At 33.1% G+C, this 21,826-nt stretch overlaps 1 protein-coding gene across 2 annotated transcripts in view; it reads right to left on the reverse strand.

Moving 5' to 3' along the window:
* Positions 1-20,337, reverse strand: part of LOC129229946 (WASH complex subunit 2-like) — a 65,381-nt gene extending 45,044 nt beyond the window's left edge. The window contains exons 1-8 of one of the 2 annotated variants that reach the window (XM_054864330.1): positions 20,094-20,337; positions 15,013-15,117; positions 14,775-14,867; positions 13,463-13,534; positions 10,828-10,884; positions 4,033-4,200; positions 2,296-2,389; positions 1,999-2,066 (exon numbers count right to left, since the gene is read on the reverse strand). In XM_054864330.1, coding sequence (XP_054720305.1) covers positions 1,999-2,066; positions 2,296-2,389; positions 4,033-4,200; positions 10,828-10,884; positions 13,463-13,534; positions 14,775-14,867; positions 15,013-15,117; positions 20,094-20,096 — 660 coding nt within the window. In that variant the 5' untranslated portion in view covers positions 20,097-20,337. The remainder of the gene's footprint in view (positions 1-1,998; positions 2,067-2,295; positions 2,390-4,032; positions 4,201-10,827; positions 10,885-13,462; positions 13,535-14,774; positions 14,868-15,012; positions 15,118-20,093) is intronic. The other variant, XM_054864328.1, reaches the window with a different exon arrangement.
* Between the last annotated feature and the right edge of the window lie 1,489 nt (positions 20,338-21,826).

Genomic DNA, 21,826 nt, shown 5'->3' on the forward strand with positions numbered 1-21,826 from the left:
TTTTTCTCAAATAAGAACAGGTAAAATTCTTATTTTTGTTTTGAGGCTTTTCCTATAATCAGAGGATTTAAAGTGTTTACTTTTTGGGGAGTTTTCCGCAATCTGTCGCAAAATTTCACTGACTTTTTTTTTTGTTTGTTTGTTTTGGTTCAAGCCTGAGTGTTGAACACGCATCACTTGACATAACTTTTATTTTCAAGGTGGACCATGCAAAGCCGGGCGATGCAGCTAGTGTACTATACTTCTGAGTACCTACACTCTCTAAATTCAAGAAATTTAAAGTCTCTTAAATAACAGTGAGGCAGTATAAAGTGATAATGGAATGTCAGAATGAATGCTTTTAGTGCTTAGTTAAAAGGGTTACGTCAAAATCAGGATCTTTAAATGCATGAAATGAACTCTTAATGATTGAGTGCAAACAATTTTTTCATTTTTACAAACTATAAGTTAAAGATTCAATCTTACTACCTTTTTTTTTTTTTGCTCTAAATTACTCGAGTTATGCATGAATAAGTACAGCATTTTTTATTTTTTTATTGCACAAGATCAAAAAGTAACAGTGAAGGAAAAAATGAAATCTAACAATATTATTGTGATATTTGTTTCCCCCCCCCCATGGCCTTGACTCCAGACCCCTGACACATTTCCACTAACATTTGTACCACATACATGTCTTTAAAATATTTTTTTTTTAAAAATTAAACTAGTATGTTGTGGCCATCACGAAACTTTCTTCTATATTTTTCCTTTTTCTGATCCCTCCCCATGCTTGACGAGGAAGCAATATTCCTAACAAAAACAAAATTACACATGCAAAAACTTGACGACCATCCCAATGTCTGAATTATTGCAAAAGCAAAGCAAAGAGCGAAAATTGAAAGTTATTTTAAAAGCCTTGCTTGAATTAATTACAAATATTTTATTTGTTAACAAACATAAGATGGCAACAGTTAAAAATTTTAAATCATTGAGATAATATTTCCTATCATTTCGATACAATTAAAATCACGAGAAATACGTAGACGACAATCTATTACGATTTATCTTTCTTATTGTTGCATTAATAAAAACATTTTTATGCGCAAAAAAAAAAAAAAAAAAAAAAAATCAACACCTCTTGGAGCGATTGGCGTCAAAATTAAACCAGAGCCTGTTTACATATGGATTCACATATATTCCAAATTTCAACCAGAACGTAGCATTACATCTTGAGACAGGGCACTCAAAATGGAAAAAAAGAACGGGTGATTGCGCTACCCCATTTTTAGCTGTTGACACAAAAATAAAATCAGTTCTTATACCCACTAAGGGCTACTTGCCGATAAATTTTTCTTTCATTCCGTTCATTATTTCTTGAGATACAGCAGTCAAAATTGACGACAAAAAACGTTCTATAGCTCAACCCCCGTTTGAGTTATTGACACCAAAATTGAATCAGCACCTGTTCCTGTTAATACAAACATATGGACCAAATTTTGTTTGATTCCGCCAGTTACTTCCTGAGGAATGGCAAGCACGCGTAATTCGAAAAATGTCCCATTGCTCCACCCCCCTTGGAGGAATTCGCGCCAAAAACTAATGGGCACAAGTTCACATAGAAACACATATGTGTACAAAATTTCGTTCGATTTCATGCGGTAGTTTTTGTTGTAGAGCGGCCACAAAAAACTGGTCACACACAGACGTGACACACATACATACACACACACACAGACAGACAGACATTTTCCAAAAATGGTCGAAATGGACTCAGCACACCTCAAAACGTACGAATCCGTCAAAATTCGAAATTCGAAAATTTGCACGAATCCAATACTTTCTTCTATATATTAGATATAGAAGAAAGTAAAAAGAGCAAATCATTGAAACGTAACACAATTAAATCTGAAACAAGTAATAAAAAAAAAAAAAATTCTTTTTAGTTGCAATGTCAAATCCTAACCTTCTTTAGTAATAGATTTAAAACTTTCATAGTTATATAAAGTGATTTGTCAATACCTCATCAGAAGATGTTTCATCTGTTTCAGAAGATATGCTACTTTCCTCTCCAACAGAAGATTCAATTTCTGAAAAACAATGTTTACATACTTACTTTTATAAGCCTTATACATTTACTTTTAAAACAGTTTCTACAAAAACCTCTATGCATAGTAAAAGATTTAAAAAATTTAAGCAAATGTCATTAACTGTTTGAAGGTTTTTTTTTTTTTTCCCCAGCCAACTTAAGTCAATCTTGGTTAATTTAAAGGAAAAAAATGGTGGCCTTAAAAGAATTTGATTTTTTATTATGCATACCTTCTTCAATTAACTCTTTTAGACCAGCATGATCACAGTTTTGAAATTCTGTTGAACCAATAATGAAAGGCAGAGGTCTGTGCTCATAAGGATCCTAAAGTGAAGACATAAAATTTACTATATATTTGAAAAACATGTGTCGGAAATGGATATTAATTTACGTTGAATCACAAACAAATCTATACCGCATACTACATAAAGAAAATAACATGCACTTTTTATTTATTTCTTGGACATTTCTAGCCTGACATGTACTTGAATTAGAATTTGAGTAAAATATGTAAAAAAAAAAAAAAATCATTATGTATTTTCTTAAAGTAAAAAAAAAATATTTTTTTAGCAGCCAATGCAAGTACAAATGAACTAGACTACAAACATCTTAATTACATACTAAATAGTGAAGAATAAAGGATTTCTATTTAATGTATCTTATTTTCAATATTTGACACTTTAGGATCACACTAACTAATGAATCTTAAAATAAATGTTTAATTACAGGATGTTGAAGAATTGAACAAATAATTACTCCTTAAAGTTTAGATTACTAAGCATAAATTATCTCCCAAATCAAATTAAAAGACAAAAATACACAAAAGCAATGATAAATTAAAGAGAAATTCTTTAAAACTTTAAAAAAAATGTGTTAAGAAAGTTTATAGGAGTTATAGGTTTGAATCAGTGCAGAAATCCAAATATTTATTGAAAAATTATAAATTTCAAAATTCTTTTTGAAAAACATATGCATAAATTAGGGGGAAAGAAGCAATATATCCACCAATTTTTAGTCCTAGTTATTTATGCTTCAAATTTTTAGATTCTCCTGAGGTGTGAAAACAAAATTTAGTATTTTTAAGGAGCATAATTAAGCTCAGGAACAAAAAAAAAGCTGAAAGATTTTGTCAAATTCCTCGCAGCTGAAGATTGAAAATCCCAGAATTCCACAAATTAGGGGAAAATGTATTTATTGCATTAATTTTTAAACTTTGGCAAACAAATATGCTTTAAAACCATCTTTTTTTCTTTAGCACCAGCTTACTTATTAGGAACTGCTTCCTTTTGGCTTACTTCTAATCTTGGTTGTTTAAATAAATGATTTACTAGCTTTTTTTTGGAAAATAAAGCGAATTTTTGTTTTCAAACAAAATTTTCAATAAAAATAAAAAATAATTTTCTTTAATTACTTAGTCACAAATTTAAAAAAATCGGTGGATCGAAAAAATCCGATTCTTGAGCTGGATGCAAAAAGATTGTGAACTGAAAACAGCAAATGCACTCTTTCACATACACGCAGAAAAGTTGACTTACATTATTATACGGCAATTGGTAGTAATCTCTAAATATCTGACTTTGGTTTTCTACATATTATTTCCAAAACAATAGACAATGTAAAGCATACTAAGCAAAGATAAAAGATTAGTTTTTACAAGAGTAGGGTTCTTTTTTTTTCAAATTCTTGTTTTTTTTCCTTAAAACTTTTCAAAAATGGGATAACCATGAAAATGGAATTCCACAAATCTGAAGATGAAAATATGTGGAATTTAGCAATTAGCGGAAAAATCACATGTGTGAACCTAACCAAAACACATGGATGCACAAATAACAGCTCAGTTTCTAGAATAGTTCAGAAGTACAACTTAACTCCTAATAATTCAAGTATACTAGCTTTACATGACAAACAATCATGCTTAAATTAATAAAGTACTTCAGAAGAGCACAGAAACAGAAAAAACAATATACCTTAGGCTCAAGAATAGTTCGTCCTTCAGAAGATAAGTCTTCATCATCACTGTCAGAAATTTCATTAACATTAATTTTATCAAAAGCTTGATCTAATACAGCTAAACCTAGTTCAACTGCTCTTACAATTTTTGGCAACATTTCAGCTTCCTTTTGTTCCTTAGTTTTCTAAACAAAATGTTGAACATTAATTATGTATATTTAACACAAAAGTACAGCACATAATTAATGCAAATAACAAATGTGAGTTAAAACATAAGTACAGATCGTCAGCTGAGTACTATAACTAGATGACTGCAAATTTGGAAAAAAATGAATTTTTCACTTATGTTGAAAATTTTTATTTGAAGGAAGACATAAATATCTCTAATTAATTAAAATTTAGAAATGGCAGCATAATAACATTTAAATCAAATCATCACATTCCCCAAAAAATCATCAAAAAACATAAACCTTTTGAGTTTTTCTCGAAGCAGTACGAAAAAAACTGAATTGTAGTTACCCACCTGTCGCATTCTTTCAACGATATAGTACATAGCGTAAAGTTGAACACAAAAATATGAAAAATGATTTTAATATGTTCTACGATAAATGCAATGAAAATCATATGCGGCTTTAAAATTTGATAAGCACTAATTAATAATTATGTATCCTGATGCTCTTAGTTATATTTCAAGCATAAATTAAAATTTATGCGAAGTAACTTTACAAGCAGATGAATTTAACACCTCACTCACATTTCATTTATTATCTAGTGAAGCTCTGGTAGGTATATGCAGCAAACTCGACCACCCCAGTAAGTCAACATTTATTTTTCGATTGTTTGGCCCAATGCTAATTTCAATGGCCGATAACCTCTCTACATTGACTCATGTTTAAAGGAACCTCTTTAAGTCAACTTCCATTTGCTATACTCTAGTTCACTTTTGCTACCGATATTCTTTCACATTAGCAATTTCTGAAAATTTACATTCGAGTTTCTTGACCAGTCAATCCAGGGGTGCCCATCCCCCCCCAAGCTCAATGGTACAAATTCCCTCCCAAAAATTTTCTCGCTTTCGAATCGGGTTAAACATAATAGTTTTTAGAGTGTTAAATTTCTAGTCAAATTCACGGGAGGGGGGGGGGGGAGCGCTAACAAATTCCATTTGAACTGAAATATTGTTGGATTGTTGATCCGCCTTGTCTTCCCAATTTTTACAGTGTGGACCTTGAGTAAACAAGTTTTGAGTACCCCTGTATTTTGCTACACCTTTTTAACGTATGAATAATTACAGGGAGAGTGGATTCAACTTTCTGGCTTAGAAGAAGTCATTACTAGATGTATGCAATATGAATCTTGAAAAGGAAATTTATCATCACTTAGATAGGGGGTCCGGGGGTTTCTCCCCTGGAAAATTTTCGACATTGTAGTTTTAAAACCAGTTTTAGACGATCGCTGATGTTAGGGGGATAAAAGGTTTGGTGGCCCCTTCCCGGTAATTTTTCAATATTGAAACTTTAAAAGCGCAATTGTAGATACTCTAATGTTGTGTTAAGGAGGGCTCTCCTTTGTTTTCAAAACTGTAGTTCTAAAAACTGCAGTCTTAGACTATCTGCGGTAATGTTAGAGAAAGAAGAGATCCTAGGGCTCGCACCAGGAAAATTTTCTAAAAAGAATTAAAAAGAAGTTAAATTCTTAACTTCGGAATGGAAATCTTAAAAACGCTATCTTTGGATAGGGGGAAAAGCAGTTTTCTGAAATTGAAGCTCTAAAATAGTAACTGTAGCCGACCTTTGTGACGTTAAGAAAAAGAGTTTTCGGCAGCTCTCCTGAAATTTCCTCGAAATTGAAGCCCTGAAAACCAAATGTAAGACGATTTTTTAATAATGTTGACAAGAGGGGGTGGAAGGGGGGGGCTCCACTTAAATTTTTCAAATTTTAGGTTTAAAAACGCAGTTTTGATAGATCTTTATACTGTTAGTGGAAGGTGAATTTCGGTGCCTTTAACCCGGCAGTTTTTTGAAATTGATACTCCAAAAATGCAATTCTAGGCTAGTCTTTGATCATGTGAAAGAAAGAAGGGAGAATCAGGCACTCTCTTATATAAATTTTTCAAAATTGCAGTACTACAAACGCAGTTTTAGATGATTCTCATCACTGCCACACGTATTCATGCAGAATTGTGCTACTTCTAGAAAATGCATAAAATACTGAAAAGAAGTCAAACTGTCTGTTCCAGCTTTGAAACGGACACCAATTCCATGCCGTCTGTGATGTCTTCCCTTCATTGAAAAAGAGACACGATCATTAAATTTTGGAAAGAGTACCAGGGTCGTCACTAGGTCAAACAACTTCTGGGTGGGGGTACGCTTTGGCAGGTCCTTAATTGTTTCAAACGCATATTTTAATGTGCAGAGAGAGAGAAGATTTAGCTTCTGGGGTTTAGCAGGGATAGTCATATTGCTATAGACCTTAGTACTAGTAATATAAGTTTAATCGTAAGGATAATATTCAGTCAAAATTAGGGGGTGTGGGAGGGCTACCTTCCTGCATTATTTCGAAATTGAAGACATAAAAATACAGTTTTAGACTATATTTTAAGTTTGGGAGGAAAGGGAGATGAGGTCCAGCGTAGCATCTCCCGATATTTTTTCCAAATTTAAGTTTCCAACACAATTGTACGTTATATTTAATTATGTTCAGAAGAGGGGATCTGGGGCATCTTCCCCGAATATTTTCAAGATTGTTATCTGAAAAACACAGTTTTAGACTATCTGTGGTGATGTTAAGGGAGGAAAAGACTTGGGGTCATCGTTCTATAATTTTTCAAAATGCAAACTCCAAGCACGCATTCCCAATTGTGAATTATTTCTTATTGTGACATGTGTAAGGGGTGGGGTCCGGGGGTTCTACCCCGGGAAAAATTTGAAAATTGTAGTTCCAAAAATGCAGTTTTAGATGATCTATGGTGATATTAAGAAAAAGAGATGCGCCCTCACCCCCGAAATATTTTGAAATTTTGAAGCCTTAAAAACGCGATTGTAGACTTTTTTTGTTGAAAATTTAGTGCACCGGCAGTTTCTTGAAATTAAAGCTCCGAAAACGTAATTTAATCCAACCTTTGATGAAAAGGGGAAGGGGGGAGTTTTGAAGGTGCTCGCGACCAGTAATGTTGAAGCACTAAAAGCGAGATTTAAGACATTTTTCGATGATGTTGGCAAGAGAGAGAAAGGAAGGGGGGGGGAGGGGGCATTCTCTCGAAAAAATTTCGATCTGTTGAGACCGCAGTTTTAGAAGAGTTTTGGTAATGTTAATGGATGGAGAGATTGGGACTACTTCCCTGGCAAATTTTAAAAATTGAAATTCAGTTAACGCAAACATAGACGATTTTAAGTAATGTTAAAGGTTTTGGACATCTCCCCCGAAACATTTTATGAATTGAAGCATTTTACAATGAAATTTTGGAAGATCTTCGGTTACATTTGGAGAACGACGGTTTCGGGAAACGTCAGCGAGTTTGTTTTTTTTTTAAATTAAAGTGGAAAAGACGAAATTTATTTGGCCTTGAATGATGATGAATGATTAATTTAGAGGGCGTTTCTCGGAGGTTACGTTTGGAGCACTCTCACAGTTTTTCGAAATTGCAGTCCCAAGTTCTCAGGTGTAGGCCATCTTTAATGACGTTAGAGTAAGGGATGGGGCTTGAGAACGTTTTCCCGGGAGTTTTACAAAACCTAAGTTTTAAAAAGTCACTCACAGGCCAGCTTTGGGGACGTAAAAAGAAGGGTTTGGAGTTCCCCACTCTTCTTTTCAGTTTGGCTACATCTCTCCTATCTTCATTGTAAATTTTAATTATTGGTAAACATATTGTGTTAATATTTCCTTCCAATTTTCCTTCGCCAAACACGATTATCTGGTAGGATTTTCCATAATAAAGTTTTCAATTTCTCGCTTAATAATTTTGTTTACTTGCAATACAAGCGTTTGCGGCCTTAGGAAAAGGACTTTTAACATTTTGAACGGATGTGGTAATTTTCTGAGATACCTTAGGTCTCTATTTTATTTTAAATATAATTAAATGCACACTATATTAAATAAATTTAAATAAAGTGTGCAGTGGCCTCTTCAGTATGACATTTGGTGCAAATTGGGAAAGTCCTATTACCATGGGAAAATCTGAGGGTTTTTAAATGACCTGTGCTCAAGCGAGCCAAAGCAGTTTCATCTCTCCCGTCACCCTCAAATCCAAGAGAAGCACCAAGATCCTCGCAAAAATACCATGGATGCTCAGGAGGACATCTCCAAGAGCTGTTTATAGTAGCTTTACATCTGGAGTATAGTTCATGGTACGTCAGAGGATCCCCACTATTCTGAGTCATAGAAGAGCCCTCTTTCGCCAGTCCATCAGCAATATCGTTATATCTCAAATTCACATGAGATGGAATCCATTGTAAATGGAGGTCACAAGAACCGGACAGACTCTTAAGCTTTTTAACAATTCTTATTCCCTTTTGATCTGCAATGATTCTCCAATTTTGCAAGTATTGGATTGAACTGCGGCTGTCTGATAGGATCCATGTCTCTCTAGGGAAACGTTGCTCAGCAATATAATCCAGAGCCATGTCAATGGCGATCAATTCAAAGCAGAACATGAAGCAGTAATCAGTATTTCTACGTTTAAGAGATATTTCTTCATCTCCAGACTTAACAACTCCACTTCCAGTGTTCCCTTCAATTCTGCTGCCGTCTGTGTAAATCAGAACAGCCTCAGTAGGAATACTATTAATCACTTCTAAAGCAACCTGTCTTAAGTATTCAGGATGTTGAGATGCCTTATTTGTGCGGCTAAATAACTCTGTATGAAAATAAACCCCAGGCATCTGGTCCAATGGGGATATGATGGGCTTTAAAGAATTGAATTCCACAGTAAGTTTTAATACGTTTAACTTCTCAGCACTGCTGAGAGGACTATTCCTTTTCAATCTTTGGTTATTTTGCCATCCACATACAAAGTTTGCAGTACGATGCTGATCACGGTAACTCATGAGCTTGCTGAAGTATTTTGTAAGGTTAGGAATACTTCTTAACCACAACGGCTGCAAATCAGCCTCATAGAGGACAATATCGGTTGGGGTGCTTTTTCGCAGACCTGTAATTAAACGTGCCACACTCAGCTGTACCCTTTCTAGCTTTTTAAGATTTGTATCTGATGCGACATGATATATTTGATATCCATATTCAAGAATAGGTTAATTAAGGCAATATAAATTGTTTTCAGTGTTCTGGCGTCAGCGCCCAATCGCAACCGGAGATGAACTTTAGTATATTAAGTCTCTTTCTAGTTTTAGTTACAATCAAATGAGAGAAAATAGACTAACTTAGCTATTTTACATAGAGCAGGAAATGTTAAACCACGTCGATGCTAAAAAAAATAATTGCCGATAAAAAATTGATTTGCTACCAATAAAACAACCAAAATTCATATAAGGTACTAAAATAAAAATAATTGTGTGACGATATTGCCTTACTTTTTGGTTATACTTTATTTTTTATTTTAATGAAACCCCAAAATTTTTACCACTTATGGTCCCCACTTCACTTGATCTGCCTCTGAGTAAGCTGACACCCACTTAACTTGACATGTTTTCCTTTCCCTTTGGGGTGTCAAGTTATCGGGTTCCACCATACCGATGGCATATGCAAGGGGACAGGGGTGCTTGAAGCTTAAATTTATTAGAAGGGGGAAAATTTTCAATCTACCGAATGAAACTGCAAATTTTATCGGATGTTAAAAAACGAGGATAATATTATAATTTTTGTTTTATTAACTTGCAACTTTGCAATGCTGTTTAAAAATTTGCCAAATAAGGAAATTTTTGGTGGGTCGCAGTAACCTCCCATTGAGGCACCCCTGCAAGGGGATGGTCCTTAGGACTAGACCCTTCCCATGAAGCTCAAAACTAAACTGCTATGATGAAGATTAAAGTTATTAGCTCAAGTTTGAAAAATATTTTCTTCCTCTAAGAAATTTTTGTATCTGAGTAAAATTAAAGAACTTCATTTTCTTTTTTTTTTTTTCACATTCTCTAATATCAACTATCATTATTCTTTGTTTACTATTCTTATCAAAAAAGTTCTTAAAGGAAATTCTTCAATTCCACTTTACAGAATTTGCTATGAACAGGAGCACCTCAAACTAAAATTTTTGAGAGGGGGAAACTCTCAATTTACCTAATACACCTGATTTTTTTTTTTTTTTTTTTTGAATGATAAAATACCAGCTTGCTCACATACCTGTATCAAATAACAAGAGACATTAGGTGTCATTAAATTTTCTTTTTAAAAAAATTATAATGTTGCATTACAGTCTTCAAATTTGAGGATTCAGACAAAAGTTGCAGAATGAGCATATTTCTGGGGAGTCACCTCCTGTGATCTCTCCTCATGGCTGTTGCCCGGCTATACCTCTGACATTCACAGAAATAAAAATTAGTTTTATTTTTAAGTAAAATAAAACATCTAAAAAGAGGGTACGCTAAAAACAATATTATTTCTTTTTAAATTCGATTTTTATCAAGTAAATCAAGACAAAAGCTAGAGGTTTTATAGGAATATTGAGCGGTATGGTACTGTTAAAAAATAAAATCAACAAAAAATAAATACCTAACTAAACAGCACCAATAAACACATTTTCAAAGAAAAAAAGCATTTCAATTATGAAAAGAATGAAAAAAATACACTGATAAATAGGTAAACACAAACATCTTATTTTGGCATGAGCAAAGCAACCTAACAAAATATAAAAACTTTACTTCAACTACAGGTTTTTCTTCGGGAACTGTTTCTTGTACTTCCTCATCATATACTCTCTACAAAAATAAATATGAAATAAAATGAAAATAATAATAATAAATAAATAAAAAAAGAAGCTATAGACAAGAAATAAATACTTTTGAGTTGAAACATAAAAGATTAGTGTACAAAATAAAATGCAGGGAACTGCAAAAAATAGCAGATACGTTTTGGGGCTACAAGGAACACCTTATTCAGTTCAAAAGAAGAGAGCTTATAGGATGATTTTCAAATGAATCGACACATTAGGTTTGATAAAAGTTAGAAATTTTCGCTGTTATAAACAATAAAACTTTCCTAGGTTCAAATTCCTGGCAATTTATGACTTTCTAACCAGGTGATTATTTGTGAGTTCCTTATATTTTAGAAATTCCAAAAAAAAAAACCCTTTGGCAAGTCACCGTTTTCTCATGAGTGTTACCTTTAAAAAACATTCTGTAATTTATTTTCTAAAAATAAATAATGTAACAAATCTTTATTAAATTATCTTAAATATTTAGAAATAAGTCAAAATGGTATAATTATTTATTTATTAAGAAATTTTAAACATTTGTAAAACTGTTTTTCTCATGAGTGTCATTTAGTTTCCAAAACAAAAGGTAAAGTTTACGATAAAACTATATTAGTGTAAACATTAAGTGTTTTGATTGCAATTGCCATGAATAGCTAATAAATTTCAATACTGAAAACAATTTTCAAAGATTAAAGAAAAAGTTTATTAATAAAAATGCTGAATTTTAGCTAGTAATACTCATGAGAGAGGGTAACAAACTCATGAAAGATGGACTCATGAAATAATTTATTGTAGAGTTTGGGGTTTAATCCTTCGAAAATATGTAGGTCAATTTAAAATAAAAGTGAATTTATATATGCATATAGGTGGGGGGGGGGGAATCTCTTCGATAAAGGTATAAGTTAAAGGTTTTTTAACTATGGATCTACTCATTATTTAGGTCTCTTTTATCATTGTTCTCATGAATGTTACCATTTAAAAGTAACACTCATAAGCGGTAACACTCATGAGTTTCATAGAAGAATTCTTTGCTGGAATAAATTCTATCAGTGTTGTTTAAAATTTAATTAGGTCTCTTGTTTCCTTAAGACAAAATACATTCATGCCTAATTGCATATTTCTAGACTTAAAAAAATATTACAAAATAAGTGGGTACACTCATGAGAGATGATTAAAATACACTTCACATTGAATTGTACATTTCAATATAGGTACAACAGATAAGGAATAAATATATCCAATTTTTGATTTACACATTCCAAGAAAAGAAGATACAAATATGGCTTCCCTAACACTGTTGCTAACTACTATAATAAAATATTTTGCACATAAAAAATATTAAATTCCCTGGGGTAACACTCATGAGTTGCACTTAAGGACACACAATGCATTGAAATCTTAAAATGTTAGATGAGCAATTCTGTAAAATCAATTTCAGCTGTAATTAAATAACACATATTATTTCTTTTTTTAATGCACAAAAAATAAAATAACTGCTTCAAAACGTACAAAAAAGAAAAAGTTTATGCAAACTTTCTAGTCAGGACAAAGAAATTTCGATTACTAGCTAACTAAAGTAATAGAAAAGGCTTATAAATTTACAATCATGAAAAAAGACACTGAATGCAAGGAATTTAATGTAAAACAATGCTTTACTATCTGTTTTTGCAACGCCAAAAACATTTACTTCAATGGAAAAAGTCAGGACACCAAACTGTCAATCCTTTTGAAAATCACCCTATAGTTGAAACGACATCTGACTTGGGATGGAAAGAGACTAACATTTTCGGCCATGCAAAAAATATATCAAGTTTCGGGTTGAAAAATTTTGGGTATCATAAAAAAGCATCAAATTTGCCAAGAATAAGGCACCTAGTAGGGTATAAACATTATTATTTATTTAAAGGAAGTATGATCTCAAATATTTACCTAAACAAATCCATATAAATACAGCAGAGAATATATATAGCTTATCCCCCTTTATCTGTAAGACATTCCGCAATAATCAGTCATTTTTAGTGCTTTTGCCTAATAATCCAATTAATGATGCTTTGTTGGTCTGGTCCAGATGCTTCGATATTTCTACTGCTGAAGATTTCAATCTCAAAGCAGCTATTTCATTTTATTTTGCTCTTTGCTTTAATTTCTAATGTTTACAGCAATTTTACATTCATTTCTTCTGTTTGGTATGTTTCATAATCCTTATTTACCGCTACTCATATATACATCACCAAGTTAAAATGCTTGGTCAGTTTGGTTACAACTATGCCCACATTAACTCTTAAACTTCAGATATCACTGTCTCTGCCTTAAAGTTACACATTTTATCAAAAATGAATATTATTTGAAAAACAAATGCTAAAAGATTTTATATTTAAAAAAGGCCTGCATAGCCTTTTTTTCTGTAAAACATGTCAGATACATACATGTCATAGTAAATGACAGAAAATCACATTATTTAAAGCAATCAATATAATAAATCAGGAATCTATCAACATTCTATTATTGGCTTTTAATCTATCCTAACAAGATTCATTAATGGATACAACAAAAATGAAATAAGTTTTTCGAAAGATACTTACATTTTCAACAAACTGCAAGTTTGACAGCATATGAAAATCATTTATTACGTTATTGATTTTAACAGATGCCATCTGGAAATGTAACAAAGTGATGACACATTTGTAATTATTTTAAACCCATCATGTTTACAATGAGAAAGAATGTAACATAAATAAAACACTTAGGATAACAGTAAAATTATTAGAACAAAATCAGAAAACAAAATATAAAGGTGAAACTGTTTTATAAGACTCAAACTAATTGCCCAGTTAAATAAATAGTTTCTAAATACAACTCACAATAAATAAATCATGCTCCTTACAAAAAAAAAAAAAGTTTGAACAAGGAAGAACTTTCGATTACACCACCCTCCTTTAAGATATTGGTGCACAAATTAAATCAGCTTTTGTACCCTCTAAGCTCTACCTATGGATCAATTTTTGCTTGAATTTGTTCATAACTCTCAAAATCTAGCAGACACAAGTAATGAGAAAAAACTTTTGATTGTTTTACACCTTTTTGAGCTAATGACACAAAAATTGAATCAGCAGCTGTACCCTCAAGAGTCAGCATATGCACCAAATGTTATTTAATACTGCCGGTTACATCCTGAGATATAGCAGGCACATATATCAGAGAAAATGTTTGATTACTCCACTACCCTTATGGGAATTGATGCCGGAAATTAATGTGCACCAATTCACATGGGGACAGGTATGTGTATCAAATTTCATTCAATTTCATGTAGATTTTGCTCTAGATGGCCACAAAAAAACTGGTCACACACACACACACAAATAGACATTTTCCAAAAAAGGTCTAAATGAACTGAGCACATCTCAAAATGTACAAATTCATCAAAACTTGAAATTTGAAAATTCTTACAAAACCAATACTTTTTTCTATATATAGGATATAGAAGAAAGTAAAAAAAGGGGGGGGGGAGTCACATAATGTTGAAAACTTCTTTTTACTCATTTCTAGTAGTCTAACATGTTAAAATTTACAAAAAGATGAAAAGAAGTAATCAATCAGGATAACTTTGAATCACAAACTTCTCTATTTTAATCTGTCCCACCCAAATTTTTAAAGTCGAAATTCAAAAATTTTCACAAATGGAATATTTTCTTCTATTTAGATACAGAAGAAAGTAAAAAAAAATTCATTGCATCAATAAAGCATAAAATTAGATGAAATCTTGAAATTAGCGCATGAAATAAACAAGTCCTTGTACGAAACAACTAAGTTCAGTTTCAATCACGGTTACATACATTTTAGAAGCTGAATTCAGTTTACTTGATACACACAAAACAAACTTCTAACTAAAATTACCTTAGTTTGATGGACCAATGAATCAACAGCATTTTCGACTTCATGTGTTCTTGATATAATGTTGTGAGAAAATTCATTGAGCAAGTTGAACAGCTATATATAGAATTGAATGAAATTAATTTAGATTGAAGTGAGATGTCATAAAATTACAATATTTTCAAGGAACTTAACAAAGAAGAAAACTTAAATTTCCCATCATACTATTTCATTTATACTTTAAGCTCAGTATTTAAATTACCCCAACATCCCCAGCAAGAGTCCAATTGGCACTGTTTTTTCGAATTTCATCAATTGTCCAGGCCCGTTGTTTCTCATCTTTGCTTTCAAGGTTTTGTTCACCATCCTATAAAAAAAAATTTTAATCATACTATTAAATTTAGGCATAGTCATGAACAAATACTCTAGTAACACTCAACTTTTGAAATTAATACATAGCAAGAACCTGAAATGATTTTGAATGGTTGAACCAAATTGTTTAAAGTAAGTACATTTATGCAGTGGAATCAGGGGCGGCAAATAGGGGGGTCAAGAGGGGGCGGCTGCACCCCCAAAGTTTTGTGCAGAATGATAGAAAATGGATGAATTCAATTTATGTAAGGTCGGAAATCAATGTTCATTAAAAAAAATCTCGCTGGTTCTCAGTAATTATTTGATGAAACTCGACACATTCCCAGACTATAAGAAGTGTGTTTCGTTATTTGGATGATTATTTAGAAATTCATGAAGCATTTTCCGCCCTTTTCAGAATATTGAAAACTAATAGAGAACCATGTTTAGTTTTAACTAAAGAAGACATTTCCTGATATAGGCTAAATATTTCATACTTGTGTGCTCAGTGTAACAACGATGGAGTGTCCAATAGGAGAGGCTCGTGCAAAGTGGTGTGGCTACATGGTTTTCAAAAGAAAATTCCCTGATATTTTACATTCACTTTTACGCTCATTTTTTAAGTGTATATTTAATAAGTGTTTCTCGTTTTCTTCTGCTAGAAACACGTTTCAGCTGCTCAATGCATTTATATGCTTTCATAGAAACTTCTTAAAAATGCACGTGGTTGTTGAATTTAAAAATATATATATCAACAAATACCTGTTATGAGGCTCTATAATTATGCAATCTCGGAGTGACACAAAATGGTCATCAAGAGTTAAAACTATAAAAACATTTCTCTACAACTTCAAAGCAGTGATTTGACGACTGGAAGAATTATTGCAAAACGATTCTTGCAATGGTGACAAAGCTCATGCCTTTTAGCATGTTTGACTTCGTTTGAATGTTTGTTCTATTTGTACTGAGGAAAGTTCTTGAAAAATGCTTTACTCTGTCAAAACATCTTCAATCAACTACCCTTAATTTTCGGACTGTTCAAGCCACAGTTCAATCTACAACTGATCTGTGCACCATACTACCATACTTCAATCTACAATTGAAACTGGAAATAGATTTTGCATAGATCTATATTTCAATCAAGAGTTTGAAACTTTTCAAAAAAAATTCTTCCTCCGAACCAATTTTAAAAAGGCGAAAAAAAAAGGGACAAAAATCCACATGATGATGTGAAGTCAAGCATTGATTTTTTAACATTTTGTATGAAGTAATAGATTCAGTTTGGAATGAAATTAACACAAGATTTGATGATAATTATTTTTCTGTATGGTTGGCTCTATATTATCTGGATTGGATTTTGAAAACGAAAAATAAAATGTTTCAATTATGAGTAAAATTTTTAGCATGAGTCAAGAAAAATTACAAGCAATGTACCAACAGACCAGTTATCACACCCAGAGACTGCAGTTTCGTCCTTGTTATGGACTTATCGGGCTGGAATAGTGAATAACAGAGCTGGAGGTAGATGACATCTCATTGAAGCTGAGAGCGCCGACCAGACTAGATTATTCAATGATGAAAAATTGAGCTCCGCACAATTTTTGTAGTTGCCTGGGTGATTTTGAAGAGAAAGGTATAAAAAGTGCTTCCTTACATAACTTTGTTACTTCAATTATTTTTTAACTATTCCAATCAGCTCAACTGGTAGAGAAAGATTTTTTTTTATGTCTCAGGAGTTTAGAGAATTATTTTCGAAGCACAATGGGCAAAAGAAAAAAAAATCTATTTAGCTATACTGGCAAAACAGCACGATACTGGGCACTGACAGATTAGTAACACGATTCCGAATTTCAAAAATCATGCATTAAAACTTTTCCCAAAAGGTATAAAAACTTAAGTATCGAGATGTTTTGTATGATAACTTATTAGAAAGTGAATCAAAATTTTAATTGTTTCTAAGCACAAATTTTTATTCATATTAAACCGATTTTATGACCACTTCCTGTTTGTTAATGTGTGTTTGGTACCACATTGTGGTAATACATATTTAAGAAACTTGACCCCCCAAATGAAATGCTGAAATGGCGCCCCTGAGTGGAATAAAAAGATAAGTTCAAATATGCATGTTTAGCTATGAATTGATAAACCCATTCATATTGTTCTTTGTACAATATGAATTTCGCAAGAGGATCTAGATCATATTACGGAGTGGGCTGATAAATGAGGTATGGCTGTTAATGTTGGGAAATGTCAAGTGCTACATTTAGGGCATGGCAATAAGTGTACAAGTTATTATTTGCAAGGTTCAGTCATTAGTCAGGCAGAAAAAGTTAGTGATCTGGGCGTCTTAATAAGTCAGGATTTAAAGTTCAGCCAACAGTGCAGCATAGCTAGTAACAAAGCCAATAAGATGCTTGGGTTTATCAATAGATCTATTTCAAACAAATGTAAAGAAGTTCTTCTGCCTTTATATAGAAGTTTGGTAAGACCTCATTTGGAATATGCTGTTCAGTTTTGGTCTCTTTATCTTAAGAAAGATATTAATGTATTGGAAAGGGTTCAAAGGTGGGCTACAAGGCTAATAAATGGACTTTATCATTTAGACTATGATTCCAGGCTTAGAAGGCTAAAATTGTACAGTCTTGAGCAAAGAAGAGACCGAGGGGACATGATTAAGAAAGATGTTACGGGGCTGAAGTTTAGCACTGAAAACAGGACAAGGGGTCATTGTTTTAAGCTATTTAAATCTCAGGCTAACATGGATGTTAGGAAAAATTATTATTAAAGCAGGGTAGTGGAACCTTGGAACAGCTTACCGGAAGAGGTGGTAATGAGCAAGGGAGTAGATAGTTTTAAGAGGGCCATTGATCTTCACTGGGGATTGTAAATTGACTAGGACCAGTCTAGCTGGGCCCAGAGCCTGTTGCTGGTTGTCACTTTTGAATGGGTTTTGTGATGATCATACTAGTTTCATAATATTCTTGTCACATGGACAGTGGAGAGAGAGAGAGAATATTCTATCTCACAAGGCAGGGAGTTTTTTGATCAACATTTTTTCTTTTCGCTATGGCAGATAACACAAAATTTTTAATTTACAGGATGAAAAAACCACAACCCTTCTCACTCAGTCTCTATATTCAGGTTTTTATATCAAAAGTCATTTTTTCATGATCATTATATTGATTGCGAAATAATATTAACCTTAAATATAAATTAGTCAATTCATCGTCATAAGTAGTTAACATATAGCGCCGATATAATGATAGTCAACTGTATGTATATTTCATATAAAGGGTGAAATCGATCCTCCCCCCCACCTTCAAAATCAAATTTACAATTTTTAAATAGGTTTAAAAAATAATTTTAAACGATTTTTTTACACAGATAGAACAATAAAGTAACAAACCAATTTTGTAAAAACTTTTTCCAGATTTTAATGTGTGTGTGTGTGTGTTTTTTTTTTTTTTTTTTGCGAAAGTGAGCATAGAGACGAGTCCTTGTTGTTTATATTGATTTTCAAAAAGCTTTCGATAAGGTACCGCATGTTGCTCTACTTAGCAAATTAGCTGATATAGGAATAGGAGGGAAAATTTTCATTTGAGTTAAAAACTGACTGACAGGAAGGAAACAAAGGGTAGTTGTAATGGGAAATTATTCTAAATGAAGTAAGGTTTTAAGCAGGGTTCCTCAGGGATCAGTATTAGGGCCTGTTATGTTCATTGTTTTTATGTTGATAAAAATATTTCTGGGAACATGAATTGTTTTGCTGATGATGCGAAAATTATGGGGATTGTAGAAAATGAAGAACAAGCAAATCAGCTGCAAGAGGATCTAGATCATATTACGGAGTGGATTGATGAATGGGGTATAACTGTTAATGTTGGGAAATTTCACTTGCTACATTTAGGGCATGGAAATAAGTGTACAAGTTATTATTTGCAAGGTTCAGTCATTAGTCAGGCAGACAAAGTTACTGATCTGGGGGTCTTAATAAGTCAGGATTTAAAGTTTAGTCAACAGTGCAGCATGGCTAGTAACAAAGCCAATAAGATGCTTGGGTTTATCAATAGATCTATTTCAAACAAATCTAAAGAAGTTTTTCTGCCCTTAATAGAAGTTTGGTAAGACCTCATTTGGAGTACGCTGTTTAGTTTTGATCTCCTTATCTTAAGATATTAATGTATTGGAAAGGATTCAAAGGCGAGCTACAAGGCTAATAAATGGACTTTCTCATTTAGACTACGATTCCAGGCTTAGAATGCTAAAAATGTACAGTCTTGAGCAAAGAAGAGACCGAGGGGACATGATTCAGTTGTTTAAATTTATTAAAATGAAAGATGTTATGGGGCTAAAGTTTAGCACTGAAAACAGGGCAAGGGGTCATTGTTTTAAGCTATTTAAATCTCAAGCTAACATGGATATTAGGAAAAATTATTATTTTAGCAGGGTTGTGGAACCTTGAAACAGCTTACCGGAAGAGGTGGTAATGAGCAAGGGAATAGATAGTTTTAAAGAGGGCCATTGAACTTCACTGGGGATTGTAAATTGGCTAGGACCAGCCTAGCTGGGCCCAGAGCCTGTTGCTGGTCGTCACTTTTGTATTTGTATTTATATTTGTTACACCAAGATACGATTCTGCACTTGTCTTTAGGGGTTATAAGGAATCTTGTAACCTCAAAACCCATTCAGCTCTCCAAAGTTGAATACTTGTCTTTCACATTTCAACAAAGAGTTTTTTTTATTTTTCAGGCAGAAATGTTTCCTTTAATATTTTTTTTAAAGTAGACAATGATCTATAAAATTTCCTCGAGATGATCATAGATATAGCTACTAAAGCTTCAGTTTTAACGTTAAAACCTTAATTTTATTTTCATGAGTACCCACTTTAACCCATAATGATATACTTTCAAAGCAAAATAAGGCATTGTGTGTTCCTGTTTCTAGTTTACAACAACATGTTGAAACATATTAAATGAAATGGTGATTAATTACCATGATTTCTTGCACGAGGAAAGTATAATGATGCCCCAAATTCGGGAAACATTGCACAACTTCGTATTAGAAACACATGCTTTCTATTTGCACGATGCAGTTAAATCACCAACAGAGCTCAGTCAATAACTCCAAAATGCTGAAAACATGTGACTATCTGAAGTGAAAAGAATTACAAGAGTGATTAAAGAGGCGTATCTTGAATACTGATGTCTTGTCTTGACACACTCCCCTAAAACAGTGTAAAACAACTAAAACAGAATATCAACTTCCGTTAGTCGCTCTGAAACAGGAAGTTTAAGAGAAAAGTTTAGTTGTCTACCTATTTTATGGCAAATCATGGAGGAAATAGCGCAGTTTCAAGGGGATATTCTTTAAAGAAACCAAAGGTTCTGGGGGATCCCTGTTGATCGTAAAAGCTTTTTCTTCTAAGCTGGAGGTCGTGGGTTTGATTCCCGTCGGTACCCTGGGTGTTACATCATTCTCATCTGTTGTAAAACTTTCCTGCGTGTGTCCGGAGGTTAGGCACTTTGTACGCAGTCCTCAATAAATTAGAAATATCCAAATAAGAATTAAAATAATCCCAAAATGAAATACTTGCATATGAACTAAAATGCACGCCGGCAACTGTTGGTGTTTTTCTCCTTGTAGCTTTTGGATCCTCCGTATTCCTTCTGTAGTGGAAGTGTCGCTTCGTATTAGCGTGATGTATGACAAGGGGAGAGGAGGAGTAAGGTGAAGTTTGACTCTTGGAAGGGAATCAAAAATGCTGATCCATGCATAGGCAAATCTTGGCAGTAGTGACTACCTAAGTATCGTACATTGATATGAAAACAAAGGAAAAATGTTACCTAATGGGCACAAACCACAATTTAGAGAGAATGATTATAAATTAAATATACATAAAATTGTTTTTACTTCGCTTTCAGGCATATATCTTTCGTTTATTTATCTGATAATTATTTCGTTTAAGCCCAGTGGCTCAATCGCTTCCATGCCTCAGATCCCAGGCTCGATTCTTGGGTTGGGCACGGTCTCAGCCTTTTAGCCCTTCAGTGGGTCTATAAAATGAGTATCAAGAGTGTTTGGAAACTAAACCCTAGGGGTTCCACGTTCGGTTTTCACCTAAATAGAACATCTGCCTTGCACCCCAGAGCCCTCGATATCCTAAACTGAGATGGGCACAGAGGCTTTTTGGCCTCCATGGGCGGTTACGCCACGACTGAGTTCAGTTTTAAAAGGAATTTAGTTAGTATTTAGTCTTGAAAGGAAAGTAGTTTTTTTCTTTTCTTCAATGTTTTTTGCTGACTATGCGTGTTTGATCGCAACGATATTGCAACAGAGTCAACGTTGTTCGGGTTTTGCTCAAAAGGAAATCTGCATTTCACAGAAACGTATCTATTTATAATCATGTTTAAATCCGTTTGCTAATATGACTGAATATAAGTTCAGGGAATATGTCAGCTGGAAGAATGATCTGATGTCCCCTAACTTTGTGTCATATTTTTTAGAAAATAAGTGTTAAGAGCAGGAAATAACACACAAAAGCCATCAGTGGGTGAATCGAAACCCACAAGTTTTGGCATAATTTTTCATAAACATGTTCTTAAAAATAAAAATTTTAAAAAAGCGTGATTTCCCGTTGTTTACACCACTTTTCATTTGAATCCTTGTAGTACTTTAGAGCAGCATTACAATCAAAGCAGGAAAATGTTTGATTGCGCCACCTTTTG

The sequence above is a fragment of the Uloborus diversus genome, chromosome 9 (assembly GCF_026930045.1).
Source record: "Uloborus diversus isolate 005 chromosome 9, Udiv.v.3.1, whole genome shotgun sequence".
Lineage (NCBI taxonomy): Eukaryota > Metazoa > Arthropoda > Arachnida > Araneae > Uloboridae > Uloborus > Uloborus diversus.